Genomic DNA, 14804 nt, shown 5'->3' on the forward strand with positions numbered 1-14804 from the left:
ATATTTTGACCAATTGTACGCACATATTTAAAGATTCAATGTTTATTGGAGTATTTTTCAGTGTATAGTGTTCATATTTCGCACATCATCCTTCAAATGGTTTAGAACATTTTCATGTGCCTAATTTGGGCATGTCGCGTGCCTTATTTGGGATTTCCCATATATAACTTTTGTACATTCTCATTTGAGCCTTTCTTATACATGTTTTTTTTGATTTTATATTAATATTTAAAGGTTTACCCATCAAACATTTCAGGGTTTCTTATGTCCATGCTGTGGCCTTTATCGTGGGCTTACTCATGCGCATACCATTGCCATTCACCTGAATGGGCAGGCATTCTTGCTTACACATTACAGGCCTTTTAGTGTGCATGTTCTAGCTTTCTTTTCTCATTAAGATATCCAGGGCTGAAAACCGGTGCCAAGATTCCTTTTCAAGTGCACCACCCCTCGGGAGTGACTGAAAATGCCAAGAGACTGCATCACAGTTGTCAGAGGCACCCCATCATGGGCTAACGTGTGCCACAGGAGACCCGTCTCATGCAATATAATTGATAGTTCGGCTGTCTGAGGTCACAGCCTGTTGTTGCTGTTCAAGCCATGAGGTGACTCAGCTGTCTGAACAACTGAGGTCTGTATCGCCTGGATGCTAGCTGCTTTATGCCGCCTGGTCCTGTCACTTCTCTGTGTAACTGGAAGGGGAGCTCGGCTCTCTCTGCCAGCAAGTTCTGTAATAGGAGGCATAGGTTTGCAGTTTGTTCCTATAATGACTGGGCAATTCAGTGGATAGATCTGCTGTCTCACACTGCAAGACATTTTAACCTGAGGCATAGCTCTGCTATCAGTCTTTGTCCGTGTCACCTGACAGAAGGTTGTATTTGACCTCAGCTAGAAGCGCGCGTGTCAAAACGGGGAAAGCTCTGTTGTGGGACCCTGCACCTTGAGGATCTGTGTCACCTCATGGTAGCCCTGATGTCTGACTTTACAAAATCTGTTAACCAAGAGAGTCTTGAAGGAACCATGAGGCTTTAAGATGTTTTAAGTCATGAGAGATTGTTCTACTATGGGAAGGCTCAGCTTATAGGATCGGTGTAACATGTGTAACACTGCTGTCTGATCCCTTAAGATCTGTGTGGCCTGCCCTGCTATCTGAGGTCTGAGCTTGTAAAATGAGGAATGTGTGGGGCAGCTCTGCCGTCTGGGGTCGCTTTGAAAAAGAATTACACCAAACGTCTAGGTTTTATATATTTATATCTTTTTTATTAATTTATATCCTTCTCCCTGATTTCCCTTTCAGGGTATAAGTAAATGTGCAATCATTTACAATAACAATAATCTGTAACATTTACATCTCGATTATCCGTACAAAAATCTCTCTTTAAATTAATTACATAATGTATTTGGGATACAGTGAGGAAAGGTAGGAGCAGGGGGCTTTGGCTGAAGCCATAAAGCCTAGAATTACCCCCTGGCCCAACATCCTGTGTGCTAACCCACAAACAAGATTAACAAAAAGTATTCCAGTTTTACGTCGAAAAAAAAAGGAAGGACATAATTCCAAGGACCTTTTCCCTCAGCATTTCTTGATGTCTTTCCTTTCCACCCTCGCCCTATGCATTTCCCTCAGTAATGTATGCTCTCCCCAAATTCCTTCATTCAAAAATTCTTGCTTTTCCATCTCGGTCCTCGTCAGTTCATGGCCGCCCTCCTTTCCTCTCTCCCCACAAAAGCTTTTTTTCACGCCTTGCGCACAGTTTGCTCCCTCTCTTGTTTTGTAGTTAATGCTCTCTTCGCAAAGGCTTCTTCTGTCCCTGCTTTTCCCTCCTACCCTCAAAATCCCTGAGTCTACAAGCTTTCCTGCTGGGACTCCTGCAACTGCCCCACCCTCCTTTCGCCAACACGCCTTTAGTATCTGCCTTAGCTTATTTTTTGCTGTCTTTTCTCCCTTTAGCCTTTCATGCTCTTTGTCCGGATGAGTTAGTTCTTGCGTTCGTGTCCACCTTTTCATGTTATTCTATACTTTCCTGCTGTCTCCGATTTGTTTCCAGTTCTCAGGGGTCCCCACTTTCGACGTTTCATCTTCCCTTAGCAGTTCAGGCTTTCGCCTCTCCCTCCTCGGCAGTTCATGCTCGCTCTGCTTTTCCTTTTCTCTCGGTCCCTTCTCTTTCCTTCTTCCTCTTTCCCCCCACAGTAGTTAACACTGTCATTCTTTCCTCTATTCTAGCTCTCGTCCAACCCCCTTCTCTTCCCTGCTCCCATTAGCAGGCCGTTCTTTCACTTCTCCCCTTAGCCTCTCTTCCCAGAATCCCCTGCTTTTCTCCTATCCATTTACCAGTTAATTCACCCCTTTCACTATTTTTTCTCTACCCTCAGCAGTCCCTGCTTTGCAGTTCCCTCTCTGGTTCTTAGGACAGGATTTACTGTGTCGTGCAAGGAGGTCCTTTGAGTTTCTCCAAGCCAATTTCTTACTTCCTTAAAAAAACACACAGAAGAACGAAATTGGAGGATCTACAATTTTGAACGCTCTGAATTCATCCTCTCCACCAATCAGGCACAAGTCAATGCATTCTGGGATTCTGGCTATAAATGGTGCAAAACATTTGTTGGGGGGTTAACGTTACCCATTTCTTCCAGTGACAACCAATCCAGTGGCAACCATTGCACTGCAAAGTATATTACTTTGACCTACCTGGGTCAAGGGAATTACTAAAATTAGTTGTTATCCTGACAATTAGGGATGACTTACGATTTGCCTGTTTTTTGCAGTAGTTGCAGCACTTTATACCTTTACAGTTCAATATAATGTTATTCTTTAAACATGCATATCCCATTGAGACATGAAGTAGGCCCTAGTGAGGCATCTAACTCCCAGAGAAAATCTTTCCATGACAAGATTGCCATTGTATTGTCAACGTGATCGACAGTAGGCCCGAGTCAGCCATCCTAAGGTCATTGCAGTTTCTCTAATCACTAGATGGCCCCGCATGTGAACCATCTAGGTAGCAAAGGGTTGTAAACCTCCATAAAGCTTCTCATTGAAATCAGTCCAAATCCTCCTTTTCAAGATGGACACCACAATTCTAACATGGTAAATATTTTGGATCAGGGATACATTTCTATCCCATCCCAAGATGGTGACTTCATTTTCAACACAACAGATTAGGCCACGTTGAGGTTTTCAATTGAAGGAAGTGCAAATCTCTCATTCCAAAATGACAGCCCTCGTTCCTTCTCCAAATGCCTCCGTTTCCAGAGTGGGTGTCCTACTGTTTCTCTTAAGTGGCAAAATAAAGAGTGACTGACAGATTCAGTCTGCGGACTTGAGATTAAGCTGGCCAAAATATTGAAGTTTACCATTTGATTTTGACGACACACTCAGAGGGGCAATCATCTTAGAGTAAAAATTATTTACAACATGTAACAATAGTCTTTTTAGCATTAAGATATACAACTTTCAGCAAACCAGATTCGAAATAGGAACAGGTTATGACAGTGTTGCATAGCATTGCAGTTTTTCTTGTTACTGCAAACGTCACAGAAAGCTGGCCACCGACATACAGTGAGATGACTAGCAGGGGACTAAAGCCATCCTGATATAGGACTAATTCAAAGTGGCCCCCATTGTCATTGACCAGAGATGGCAGTGTCATTGGTCAACAGAATAAAGTAAGCTTGGTTAGTGCAATCAATCCAAAATGAGTTCCAGCGCCTGGATATTGACTCAAGATTGCCGACGTGGTGCAGTGAGCAATAAAACCCGAATGGAAACTTGATAAAAGAAGCCAATCCATAATGGCTGGCCACATGCAGGTATTGGCTCACGATTACCATTTTAACCCAGTGTCACTGATAACCCAAAAAACGTATTGGGAGCGCTACTCACTCTTAAATGGAGACAACTCAAAAAAATTTAGAACAGAAATGTAATATTTAGATTGCTGGATTTCACAGGTTAGTTTAAATGTTTGCTTTGCTTAGAGTGGATGAAGGGGCAGGAATAGCCCTTCTTTCAGAACTGTTCAACTGAAATTGACCCGCATTGCACACAAATGTTAACTTTGCCCCATGTATGCTTTCTTCATTTAAATGATTCATAACCAAGGCAGATAAGCCCTTGAGAAGTAGGAGACTACATGCATTTATCATTGATGAAGATGCTAAAAATCACAGCTGGGCGACAAGACAAAGTATAACTCAGGCACGTGAATCTAAGATACCAGTGCTGGAGAGCTGGAGTTACTCTTAAAAAAAAAGTCTACACCCATCCACAGAATGCATTGACAACATTAAAATTAAAGTCCTTTCACTCCCCACCAAATAAATTACAATATTGACGCCTTCAATTGTCAGAGCAAAAAATGCCTTGAGCCGCTGCAGCCTGTCCTGTTCTAGGGACGAGGGGGGACAGTGGTTTCCCTTATTAAGGTAATATTTTGTTTTTGCGGTGGTAAGTTTTCCCAACATCTCCAGTGTGCGAGTCACAGCTGCCATCAAAAAGGCCAGAAACTAGCTTTTTTTTTTTTTTTTTTTTTACTGACCAAGGCATTTAGAATACTTCCAACCTTGCTCTGCCCACGCCCAACACAAGGAATTTAAGGCAAAGTTTTTTTCTCTTGTTTCCAGCCCACACGTTATGCGCCCATCTCAAATAAGTCTTTCGACCTAGTTCTGAAACACGTTGGCAGCTTTGCATCTTGTTTTCCCCTCTTCAAGTCCACCCTAGTTTCAAAACTACACATATTCAGTGCAAATCACGCCACTGATGGGAGCGAGGACGCGCTCTCCCCCAGCAAACACGGTGGCGCCCCGATCTCCCCCGCCCCAAATCCACCGACATAAGACAAAGCAACAATTATTTTTCCCATTTTTAGCAGTTCCCTGTTGATGCGACTTCTCCCTCAGTCGATGGTTGTCCGTTTCCACAAACCTCCAACTGGAGCCTTATTAATGGACGTACAGTATACTTTGCACAAATAAAGTAGAAAACTTCAGAAACAAACCATTGAGGCGAATCCATAGTCTCATAAAAAAAAAAAAGGCAAACAAAAGCATTAAGTTAGAAAAGAATGACATGTTGTCCTTTCATGAAAAAGGCGTTGGAGACCGAATAAGGGCGATGTGGGAGAGTAACATGTTTGACATCTCTCTCGAACAGCACCCCCTGTAGCAGCAGCATTCGCACAACGTCCTGTGGCCTTCCGGAAGTGACGATAAATAATGCGCAATGGACCGAAGGAGCAATCTCCAGTGGTTAGAACAGGGAACTGTTGGACAGAGCTGGGAACAGGAACACACTGTGCAAACAGCACCCTACCAGCATTGTGAAAGGGCTAGGCCTGGGTACAATACAGCAGAATAAATTATACATAAATACGTCGTTGATTCCATCTTGGAGAGTGTCGGCCACCCATTACTTTGCAAGATCACCAAATGCCACAGTGAGCAATGTTCCCCTCGGCTTCTTACATATGATTGAGGTGGAAGGGCCTTCTTCAAACTACACGCACACTCTCTGTCCCTTCCCATTTTCTCCCCTATTTCTGACAGGAGTGGGGGTCTCAGATTCAATGCTCATTCACTTCTAGTTTTTCTCTCCCTGTGGACGGTGCATACCAGTACTGTTGTTTCACAAATTTGAGCAGCTTCCTCTGGATTCCACAAAACAGTGCCTCACAAATTCTCTATTGCACAAAATGAAGGGGGATTTTTTTTTTTTTGGGGGGGGGGGGGGGGGGGGAGGAGGCATAAGCGAGGATAATGCCGCCTCTCCACGATCAAAACGAGTACGTATCTGGTGCTTTGTAGAGTGGCTTTTTTGATCTAACTATTCTGTGCAGTAGCTGTTTGAGAGAGCTAGAAATGTGTAGATTTTAGTGGTTCCCTTTTTTATGTGAGCTGTAGCTAGCAGGAACAATATGATAAGCTATTTTGAAGGGGAGTCTTTCAAAGCGGGTGAAAATACACAATTTTCCCCCATGGCGCTCAAACTATTGCCCCGTAGCTCATTACAGAGGGAAGAGAGTGATCTGGATGGTCATGTAAGGAGAGAGAGGGAAGCTACTAAGTTGCAGTTGTACCTACTGTCCCTGCCAGCCTCATGCGTCACATAAGAGGAATAAGGTGCTGATACTCCAAATGTTGCCCCGATTTGGATTTGACCAGTTCTGCTACCAGATGGCAAGTTTAAGCATGGATCCCTTTGATTTTAAATGGTTACATTTTTGGGGACAAATGTTGCCCGTATCCGTGTAATACACAGTTATAAAGCTCCCTGTCGGAGGATCAAATGCGGTGACTCCCTCCGTGGGGGTGAGACCCTCGAGTTCTTTGTGATGGTGAAGTGACCAGGCTTCCTGTGTATACTCAGGGTCCCTATGCGAGGGGGAGGTGCTCAGTCGACCTGTGGGTAAGGAGGACATGTTGAGAGTCCCTTGCATGTGTAGGCTGCTTGCGCTCCCTGTCTTGAGTGTGGCAAGTGTGGTCTTGATTCGTTTGTGCTCTCTGTGGGAGGGTGAGACACTCGGGCTTGTAGGAGGTTAGTCTGATTGTGCTCCCAAGGCAGCCAGCCTGTCCACATTTTTTAGAGCTTCTCCCATGTGGCAGTGCAGGTGGCATAATTGGAACTTTAGCCCTCTAAACAGCAACCAAATCCTCTTGCAGAGCACCTGTCCCTTGATTTTTTTTTACACACTAGAAGAGGACAATCTAGTTGCACTGGTGTCACAAGAAGAGAGCAAAAGGGCGAGAACCCGGGCTACAGGGTTCAACTGCGACAAAGTCACAGCGCCAAATAAATTGGATGAGCTTGCTCAACTTCGAAATTGTACTTTTTAATGTTTTTGTCAGAAGGGCAATCTTTGTGAAGGGGGCGTGGGGTGGGCACATTATGTTGTTTGTGACCTCCTATAATCCTGGGACTCCAGTACCCTCCCTCCCTCCCTTTAGGGGAGGATGGAGTGAGTGTGAGAGCCTCGCCTGTGCAAACATGTGCCCCATTTCTCGATCTTTTTTCCATCCCTCCCCCTAGTCTAGCTCTCCTCTACCGACCTAAATCTAGAGCAGGTCTGATCATGCCTGTGCCAGAACTTCCTCAAAAAGGGACAAGACAGACAGGTCAAGCATCTCTCATTGGGTGCGAGTCCCACACTTTGGAACGCAGTCTCAACCATGGTCCCTTTCAATAGGCCTGTTAATTTCCAGGTGTCTCATACCTGGGGAGCTATCTTAATCAATACAGTTTGGTCTAAAGACCGTGTATTTTGGTCATGTTGGCTCTTGACAATTGAGAAATGGGAGGACTAGAGAAAGTGAGAGGGCGAAGAGAAGAGCTGCTACAGGCCAGGACCGATCACACCACCTTTCAATGGCTTCTGCTTAACCTTGTGCAGCAGTGTCAAGATTAGTGCTGCATAAGTGACAGGGATATCTCCATAGAGTTCCACCTGCACACCTCAGCTTTAACCTGCAGCACCTCCTATTCCAGCTCTGAATGCCCAGACAGATGTGTCAATGCACCTCAATTACAACCTTTAACACCTACCCACTATTCCAAGCCTGGGATCTACACGCAGCTCCGCCAGTGCACCTCATTCCAGACATGCAGTACCAATCTGCTGATGCTCCTTCATCCTCACCCACACTCCTTGCCATCCATCACTGAGACGCGGACAAGGCTCTTCTAGTGCACATTAGTCCTGACCTGCAGAACCCACGCTATTTCAGTACAAGGATCTCCAGATAGCTCTGACAAGGCAGCTACCCCGTGCTGTTCCAGTACTGCGTCCCACTCACAGCTTGGCCAGGGGACCCGAGACCTCGTCAATGGCCTCGCTATTTCAGTACCAGGGGCCACACTCAGCTCTGCCAATTTTATCTCCATCCCGATTCACAACCCCTGCTGCTTTTGAGATCTGCACATGCACCTTAGACCTGACCAGCAGTACGCCTTCAAATCTAGTACTGGGACACACACTGCCATTACACCTCCATCCATCCAGACTTTTCATATTGAATCAGTTGCAAATTTAACTTAACACATGTGATGCAGCTTCCAGGATAATTGGGGTTTCGGTCAGCATCCCCTAACTTAACCCTATGGTGGATTCCACCATGCCTTCTCCAGTTAGACCGGCAACCACTGACAGACCATTCCCTTCTTTCACCGTCGGTGTGCACCACCTGAAGTTTTGTTGCGATGGACGGAATGGACCAAAAAGAACAGCCCAACACCCCTTAATCCATGAACCCACTGGTGGTTCCCTGCAACTCCTCCCACCTTCCTGTGCACCAGGCACTGGTCACCCTCCAGGCTCTGCTTTCTCATAAGGGTTCTCCAGCAGGTAGCGGAAGCGTTCAAAGTTGGCGAGAAGATACTTGGGTGCAAACATGTGCTCTTTGGGGTCAGCTGGGGGATACTCCTGGGCGGTACCATCAAACCAGCCTCCAGTGCGGATGAGCTCACGGATGTAGCCAAGATCCCGCTTGTCAGCATAGTCCCCCCAACGTGGGAAATCACCATTTTGGGCCGAGATCAGCTTGAAGTAGATGCCCTCTGGTGTGAAGCACCAGGAACAGTGCCAGCCAGCAAAGTGCAAAGCGCTACCCAGGGACCACTGAACTAGGATGTGGCCGGTACGGTTTTCGTATTGCCGGAAGCCTGGCATGGTATAATACTCTCGGCGTCGAAGCCTGATTCCATCAGTGGCATAGACCTCTCGCAACATAGCCACCGTGCAGCCAGACACCACCTCCAGGGTACCTGGCTGCTTCCAGAAGAAGCCATAGAGAGATTTGCGCATGTGGAAGGCAAACGGTTCTGTCCAGCCATCGTAGAGCTTCAGAAAGAGCACACCATCTCGTGCTGGAATCTCATCAGCATCGTCAATGATGAAAATGTCGTCATCACGCAGATTGAGCAACCGGCTCATTCCATTGCGTGTCAAGAACGTACGCAAGTAGTCATCGGCAATCCAGCCATCCTGGCGGCCCCCGTCTGGAAAGTGGTCCAAAAAAATATAGACCACCTTGCGACGCACATAGTCAAAGGAACCATTCAGTAGCATCTCACGGAAACGCAAAGGCCTGGGTTCACCATAGGCAGTAAAGTTGGACTCACACACCAGGAAGGCATCCACAACATCAACCAGCTCATGGAAGCGGGCAGCTAGTAGGTCGAACTCGTGGTTTACATTGATGGCATTAATAACGCGGCGTGGGTGAGCCCGTGGCGTCAAACGGTCCTTGGTGGGCAGATTGGAGTATTGCACCACCGTGGGCACACCACAGCTGGGTCCGTGCCACCCTGGCAAGCAGGGGCACTCCACATGAGTCTTCCGCTTGGACCGGGCACCACTAAGCTGCTTGCGGGTAGGTTGGCGGCCAGATGGGCGTTCATTACGATCCTCACCATGCACCCCAGCAGGTAGGCGATCGAGCGTTTGAGTGCCTGGCTTGAAGCAGAGGCCCCCAGCCTTGGTACGCACAAAGTACTCAGTGGTATCCTCTGCAAGGTAAAGATGTGCCTTATGCAGGTCCGAGAAGGCATCAGGATGGAGAGGCTGCAGGAGTGGGGGGTTTGGGTACAGAGGTGTTCGCAAGAACTCTATCCCCACAGGGGGTGGGTCTGGATCTGCTTGAGACGTGACTGGAGCGGTCATCCATAGGAATCCAAGGTTGGGGCTGAAGACCGTGAGGTCACGGGGCAGGCGGACGTAGGAGAGAGCCTTAAGGAAGTGCAGGAAGGAGATGAGGCTGAGACCTGCCATGCAGAGGACGAGGAACCACTTATGCCGACGCATCTTCATCCTGTGGAAGAAGAACACAAAAAGTCACGGTCAGAGAAATAATAGTCTCTCTACACAGACAAGCACGAAGCCCTCTGAGCATTAACGTTTGCAAATTGCACTCACGAATAATACATAAGAATAACATTATGACTAGGGCTCCCGGTTTGTATTTATCCATATTTATTGGCATTTATCCATATTTATTTTGTACTTTGAGAATAAATAGAGTCATAAAATGGTATAGATCCACATTTATTTACCTGATAAACAAGCATTCATACTTTGATGCCAGTCGCGTTTTTGTAAATTAAGCAGCCAAATCGAGCAAAACATGACACCCCGGGCAAATATCAGCATTATACTACAAATATATGCTAACATATACCTATATTTAGGGAACCCACTACCTGTGTTATAAGACCACATTCTGCCTATCTGCTCACCTTTTGTCCAGGAATTCACAAAAGACAACATGGTGAGTCACTCACAAGAAGCATCATTTTCAGTATTTTTCGGCTTTTAAAAATAAATAGACGGGCAAAAAAAAAATTGTGTCTGTATTTATCTGTAGAAATCAGTAAGAACAAAGAACTAGGAGCCTTAATTGTGACTTAAGAGATGTGAAGAAGGGGTGTAGTAAGCCTAGCAGCCATTGATATTGCAAGTTCTATAACCTCTTCTCGAAGCATGACATTTATATGGACCCACCTAGGTTGCACTGACCTCAAAAAAGGCCATAGTAACAGTTAGGAGCCGAGAAAGGGGCAGTATAATACCACTGAGATACAACCCCTAACCCTTCACGGAGGGCTTTTTGTGTCACACCAATTGAGGCCACTCTCTCTCAGATGCATTTAAATAGTGTTATAGCGCCACTCATATCAGTATAGGGTGTCAGAGCACTTTACATCTCACACACACAATACACTGAGACAGTCAATGATAGGTGTGTAAATCAGTATATAGGTAATGTTACATAACACAGGACTACAAGGTGTAAAAGTCATATGTCATCCATACTGGTAGGCAGTATAGTTTAAGAGTGTTTAGTCTGGAGAAGTACAAACTTAGGTTTTAAAATGTAACACCATGGTTGGAGGTTCTCTTTGATAATAAGAATTGATTTCTACCCAAATTAACCATTTTTGTGACATTAGGATGATGAAAGATGGGGAAAAAATCATGCTCTAATCTATATCATGCAGTTTGCATGTAGCTCTTTGATGACAGTTAATAGCTCACTTTATGTTATGATTGTAACTTATTAACTGCAAGTAACAAAAGGATCTCTGTCAAAAGCAGTAACCCACATATCTATATACGTTATATGCTCTTTGTGATCCTCATGGTACACGTTCTTTGCAGCAGGCATATTAACCCTCTGTGCTACCTTACCAGGAGTCCAAACGTCTACTAGACAACACTTCGATCTCTCTCCTGCAAGAACATTAATCACTGTAGTTATCTTGACATTTGTAATGTTGCCTGAAAATTGATAGACGCAAGGAATATACCAGCAGGTGCTTAAAACCATAATAAACTTGCAAACAGGGCGATCCCACTGAAGTCAGCACCCGGTGCGGTGGCCCAGGTCGCACGCACCGACAGAGTCTTGGGTGAGTCAGAATTACTGGGGACAAAAAAATTTAACCAATACAAGCCGGTAATTCCTCCCCTCATCGCCCAATTGGGAGTTATTCTGCCTGGAATGAGGTATAATATCTGCACCCAGTTTTACCGGGTAAAATTCAACATGTGGACTCCCCTTTCTGTGCAGATTAACAGCTCTTTTCCACATGCTTAGAGCATGTTGTAAAAAAGAACGAGGGGACAGCTGCATGTAGGGGGCAGCAGCAGGGAATGACATCTGGGGTAAGGAAAGCTGGTACCAGACAGGGGGGCCTTCAAAGCTCCCTTTGTAACGTGGGAGGGGGTTGGGAGTGGGGATGGGCGGGGCTTGTGCACGGAGCCCCTGCGCATGAAGCCCTTTCGCACGTGCGCTGCACCCCATTTTACCCGCTGTCTTCCCCAGCTAATGAAACTGGACCCGGGGTTTCTGCAGCAGTGGGGATGGCCTAGTTTTCAGCAAGGGGTCTGGCTAGTGGCCTCAACCTGCAAAATATAGTGGGTGGTCGAAAAATTCCTGTTGTACTTAATACAGCAGGGTATGGTAGCATTCGAGCAATACCCTTCTAACCCAATTTCATGTGAGCCTCCCAAAGACATTTTTTCGTAAATATGGCCCCTGGAAGTGCAGTTTGACACACACATTCCAGATTTTATATATGGCCTCATAGGGACCTTATGAATGAACCTAATGCTTTTGAATGTAGAACTCTACCCTGATGTGTCAGCCCTATGTAGCTCAAACAAGCATCTAATACCTACTGTGACCAGGTACAATTATCAATTACCTACCAAAATATTTGTGTGTAAAACATGCAATCTTGCTCAGCCTGAAACATTGGGCTAGAGCGTCAGTAATGTCCATCACAAATGTAATGCCCAGATAAAGCGGCTATCAGAAGTCCTGTGCTGCAAAAACTCCGGAAGTAGAACGGCTAACTCAGCTGCTGTGTTCCAAGACTTCAATGCCACAAAGCAGTTCTTTGCAGAGGAAAATGCCCATCAGAATATTTCGTTTTATGAAATTCTGCGACTTCAGAAGGGGAACAGGGCGGTAAAATCAACAATTAATAGTTAAATCCATGAAAATATAGTGAGAAATCCCTGGAAAGGGAGGGCGTTAACTACAGGTGATCATTGCACTTTATTTAAACTTTTACGTAGCAGAATACCACGCTATAGAAGACTGTTTCTTACGATATCGGACCTAGATCATGTCCACAGGTGTGTTGGTCATAGAATTTGGCACATATGGAATCAGAATAATGCATGGTAATCACAAGCAGATAATTTTGTGATTGTTTTGTATCTTAATTCTCAAGTGATAATCCTGGTTACTTGATGGTATATAATTAAAACTCGCATAGTCTGTGAAATTATTTTTTAAAGTTATTTAGAAGCTGCTTGTTTTTTGATACATAGAGATCAAATTCCCATTTTCGGCTCAGTATATATCGTGCTTTTGTTAGTTTTGCTAAAAAAGAATACTACTTTGGGCCACTAGAATTATAATAGTGTGACAGCGGCTTTTTTCTCATAAATATTGATTTGCCACATAATCCATGATCTCCTGTATAATCTGTAGATATTAACCCAAATAAATTGTTCTAGCTCAAATGGTTCAAAAGTTACTAAAAACGCAGCAATGAGTGCTGCCGCACAGCGGAAGGCCCAATGCAAAGGTTGACTGGTCACATTTCTACTACTTACTGCTATATTTGGGAGTTAAACTGGTACAAATGAGGTGCAGCAATTCCCAGGCAGTATTAACAAGTATAAAAATGTCAAAATAATGAAGTAATGCTATCACAAAATTGTGCCACATTGCGCCATAGAACTTGCCTTTTCTTGCCGCATAATAATTTACTCCGCCCTGCTGCATAATTGAGCCCTCCACTGCTGCATAATTCCAGCGACCCTGATTTTTTGAAAATTCTTTTCATTGGCATTTATAGTAAACAGAGTGCGGATATTTGCACAAACAGATTTACAGTAAACATGTGCCCTTGGAGCACCGTGTGCAGCGGATCTCACAAGCTTAGAGTGTCAGGGTCCCCGCCCTATCCTATGTCTAGGCCCATCCCACTGACGAACGCTGTGGATGCCGCATTACATGAGGGCTGCTATGAATATCCATATCCCCTGAGTGCGTTGTCCCTCCGGTCGGTGAAGCACGGCCAATTAAGTACTATAAACGAACTGGGGACGTGTAAACTGGGGAGTGCACCATATCTGGAATTATAGTCAGTGTGTGGCTAACGTCGGGGAGCAGTTTCCTTGCCTGTTGCAGCGCTAGGTTTTCTCAGACCAGCGGCCCTGATAATGCTATAACTTTAGTCATATTAAAACACCGAGTCACTAATTGCTCTGCTCTTGACAATACCCAGACTCCCTCCAAAAGCCCTAATACTCGCAAACTTATGTCTCATAAAATTCCGAGGGTCATGAAAATTAACTTTTTGATAACGCTTCGAGTACCTCGGAACTCTGTTATTGACAATTCATAGGCTGATTAAGAGCTCCTTCAAAATAAACATACTTTTGGTATTGTATGGTATGAAATTGTCCATTGCTGGAAGATGTAATCTGTCGTGTACGCTGTATGTCGGATAAGGTGCGCGAGGTTAAAATACATGCTTCGAACATTGGGTTGGGTTGGGTTTGCGGTTGTGCATAAACATGAGATGCTGCAGAGAGTGCAAGAACAGGCTTATTTGCGCATGCCTACTTTCCAATCTACATATTGAAATTATATGTGGGAGGAGCAATGGTTTCTTTTAGTGTTCTCTGGAATTCAGAGAGATTGATAATTCCTGTTATATGTGCAGGAATTAGTTTCCAGAGCTTGTTCACGTGGACGAAGAAAGAGAATCCATCTGCTTGCAACTGTGACGGGTGGTGTGAGGTCTCGAACTACCCAGAGATGGCATGACTTAAGGTGGTCACCGTAAAAGCGGAGTAAGGCTGTCTGTAAATGCCAGGTTATATAGTGAGGATCTGGATGTCAGGTTAAATGCGCATGTGTAAGTCGGAAATGGGGACCATTCTAGGGCTGTCTAGTCCTCCATCCATTTGGTGCAAAAGGGCTTTTCTGTGGACAATAGCTAGACCTCCCCCAGTTATTGTATATTAGGTTTTAATTGCTTGATGTATTTTATGCCTTGGAGAGATGGCTTAATGAACACAAGGTTGTGCACCGCCTCACAGTCCTTTATCCTTGCTGGATTAACAGCTGGTCAGGGCTAGGGAGATATATTTGTCTGGCTGTTGACATACTTTCCAATTCGTTTGCTATTGTAAAGTGGTTTTTAGTAGTGGAGCACCAAGAGCTGGTCTATCAGGGATGACTTGCTTTAGTGGGTTGGTGTGGGACATCTGGAATCAGCCCCCAGA

At 45.0% G+C, this 14804-nt stretch overlaps 1 protein-coding gene across 4 annotated transcripts in view; it reads right to left on the reverse strand.

Moving 5' to 3' along the window:
• Positions 1-1238: 1238 nt before the first annotated feature.
• Positions 1239-14804, reverse strand: part of MGAT3 (beta-1,4-mannosyl-glycoprotein 4-beta-N-acetylglucosaminyltransferase) — an 85393-nt gene continuing 71827 nt past the window's right edge. For all 4 annotated transcript variants that reach the window (XM_085601266.1, XM_085601265.1, XM_085601267.1 and 1 more), the window contains exon 2: positions 1239-9804. In XM_085601266.1, coding sequence (XP_085457392.1) covers positions 8298-9803 — 1506 coding nt within the window. In that variant the 5' untranslated portion in view covers position 9804 and the 3' untranslated portion in view covers positions 1239-8297. The remainder of the gene's footprint in view (positions 9805-14804) is intronic.

This window comes from Triturus cristatus, chromosome 4_2 (genome assembly GCF_964204655.1).
Source record: "Triturus cristatus chromosome 4_2, aTriCri1.1, whole genome shotgun sequence".
Taxonomy (NCBI): domain Eukaryota; kingdom Metazoa; phylum Chordata; class Amphibia; order Caudata; family Salamandridae; genus Triturus; species Triturus cristatus.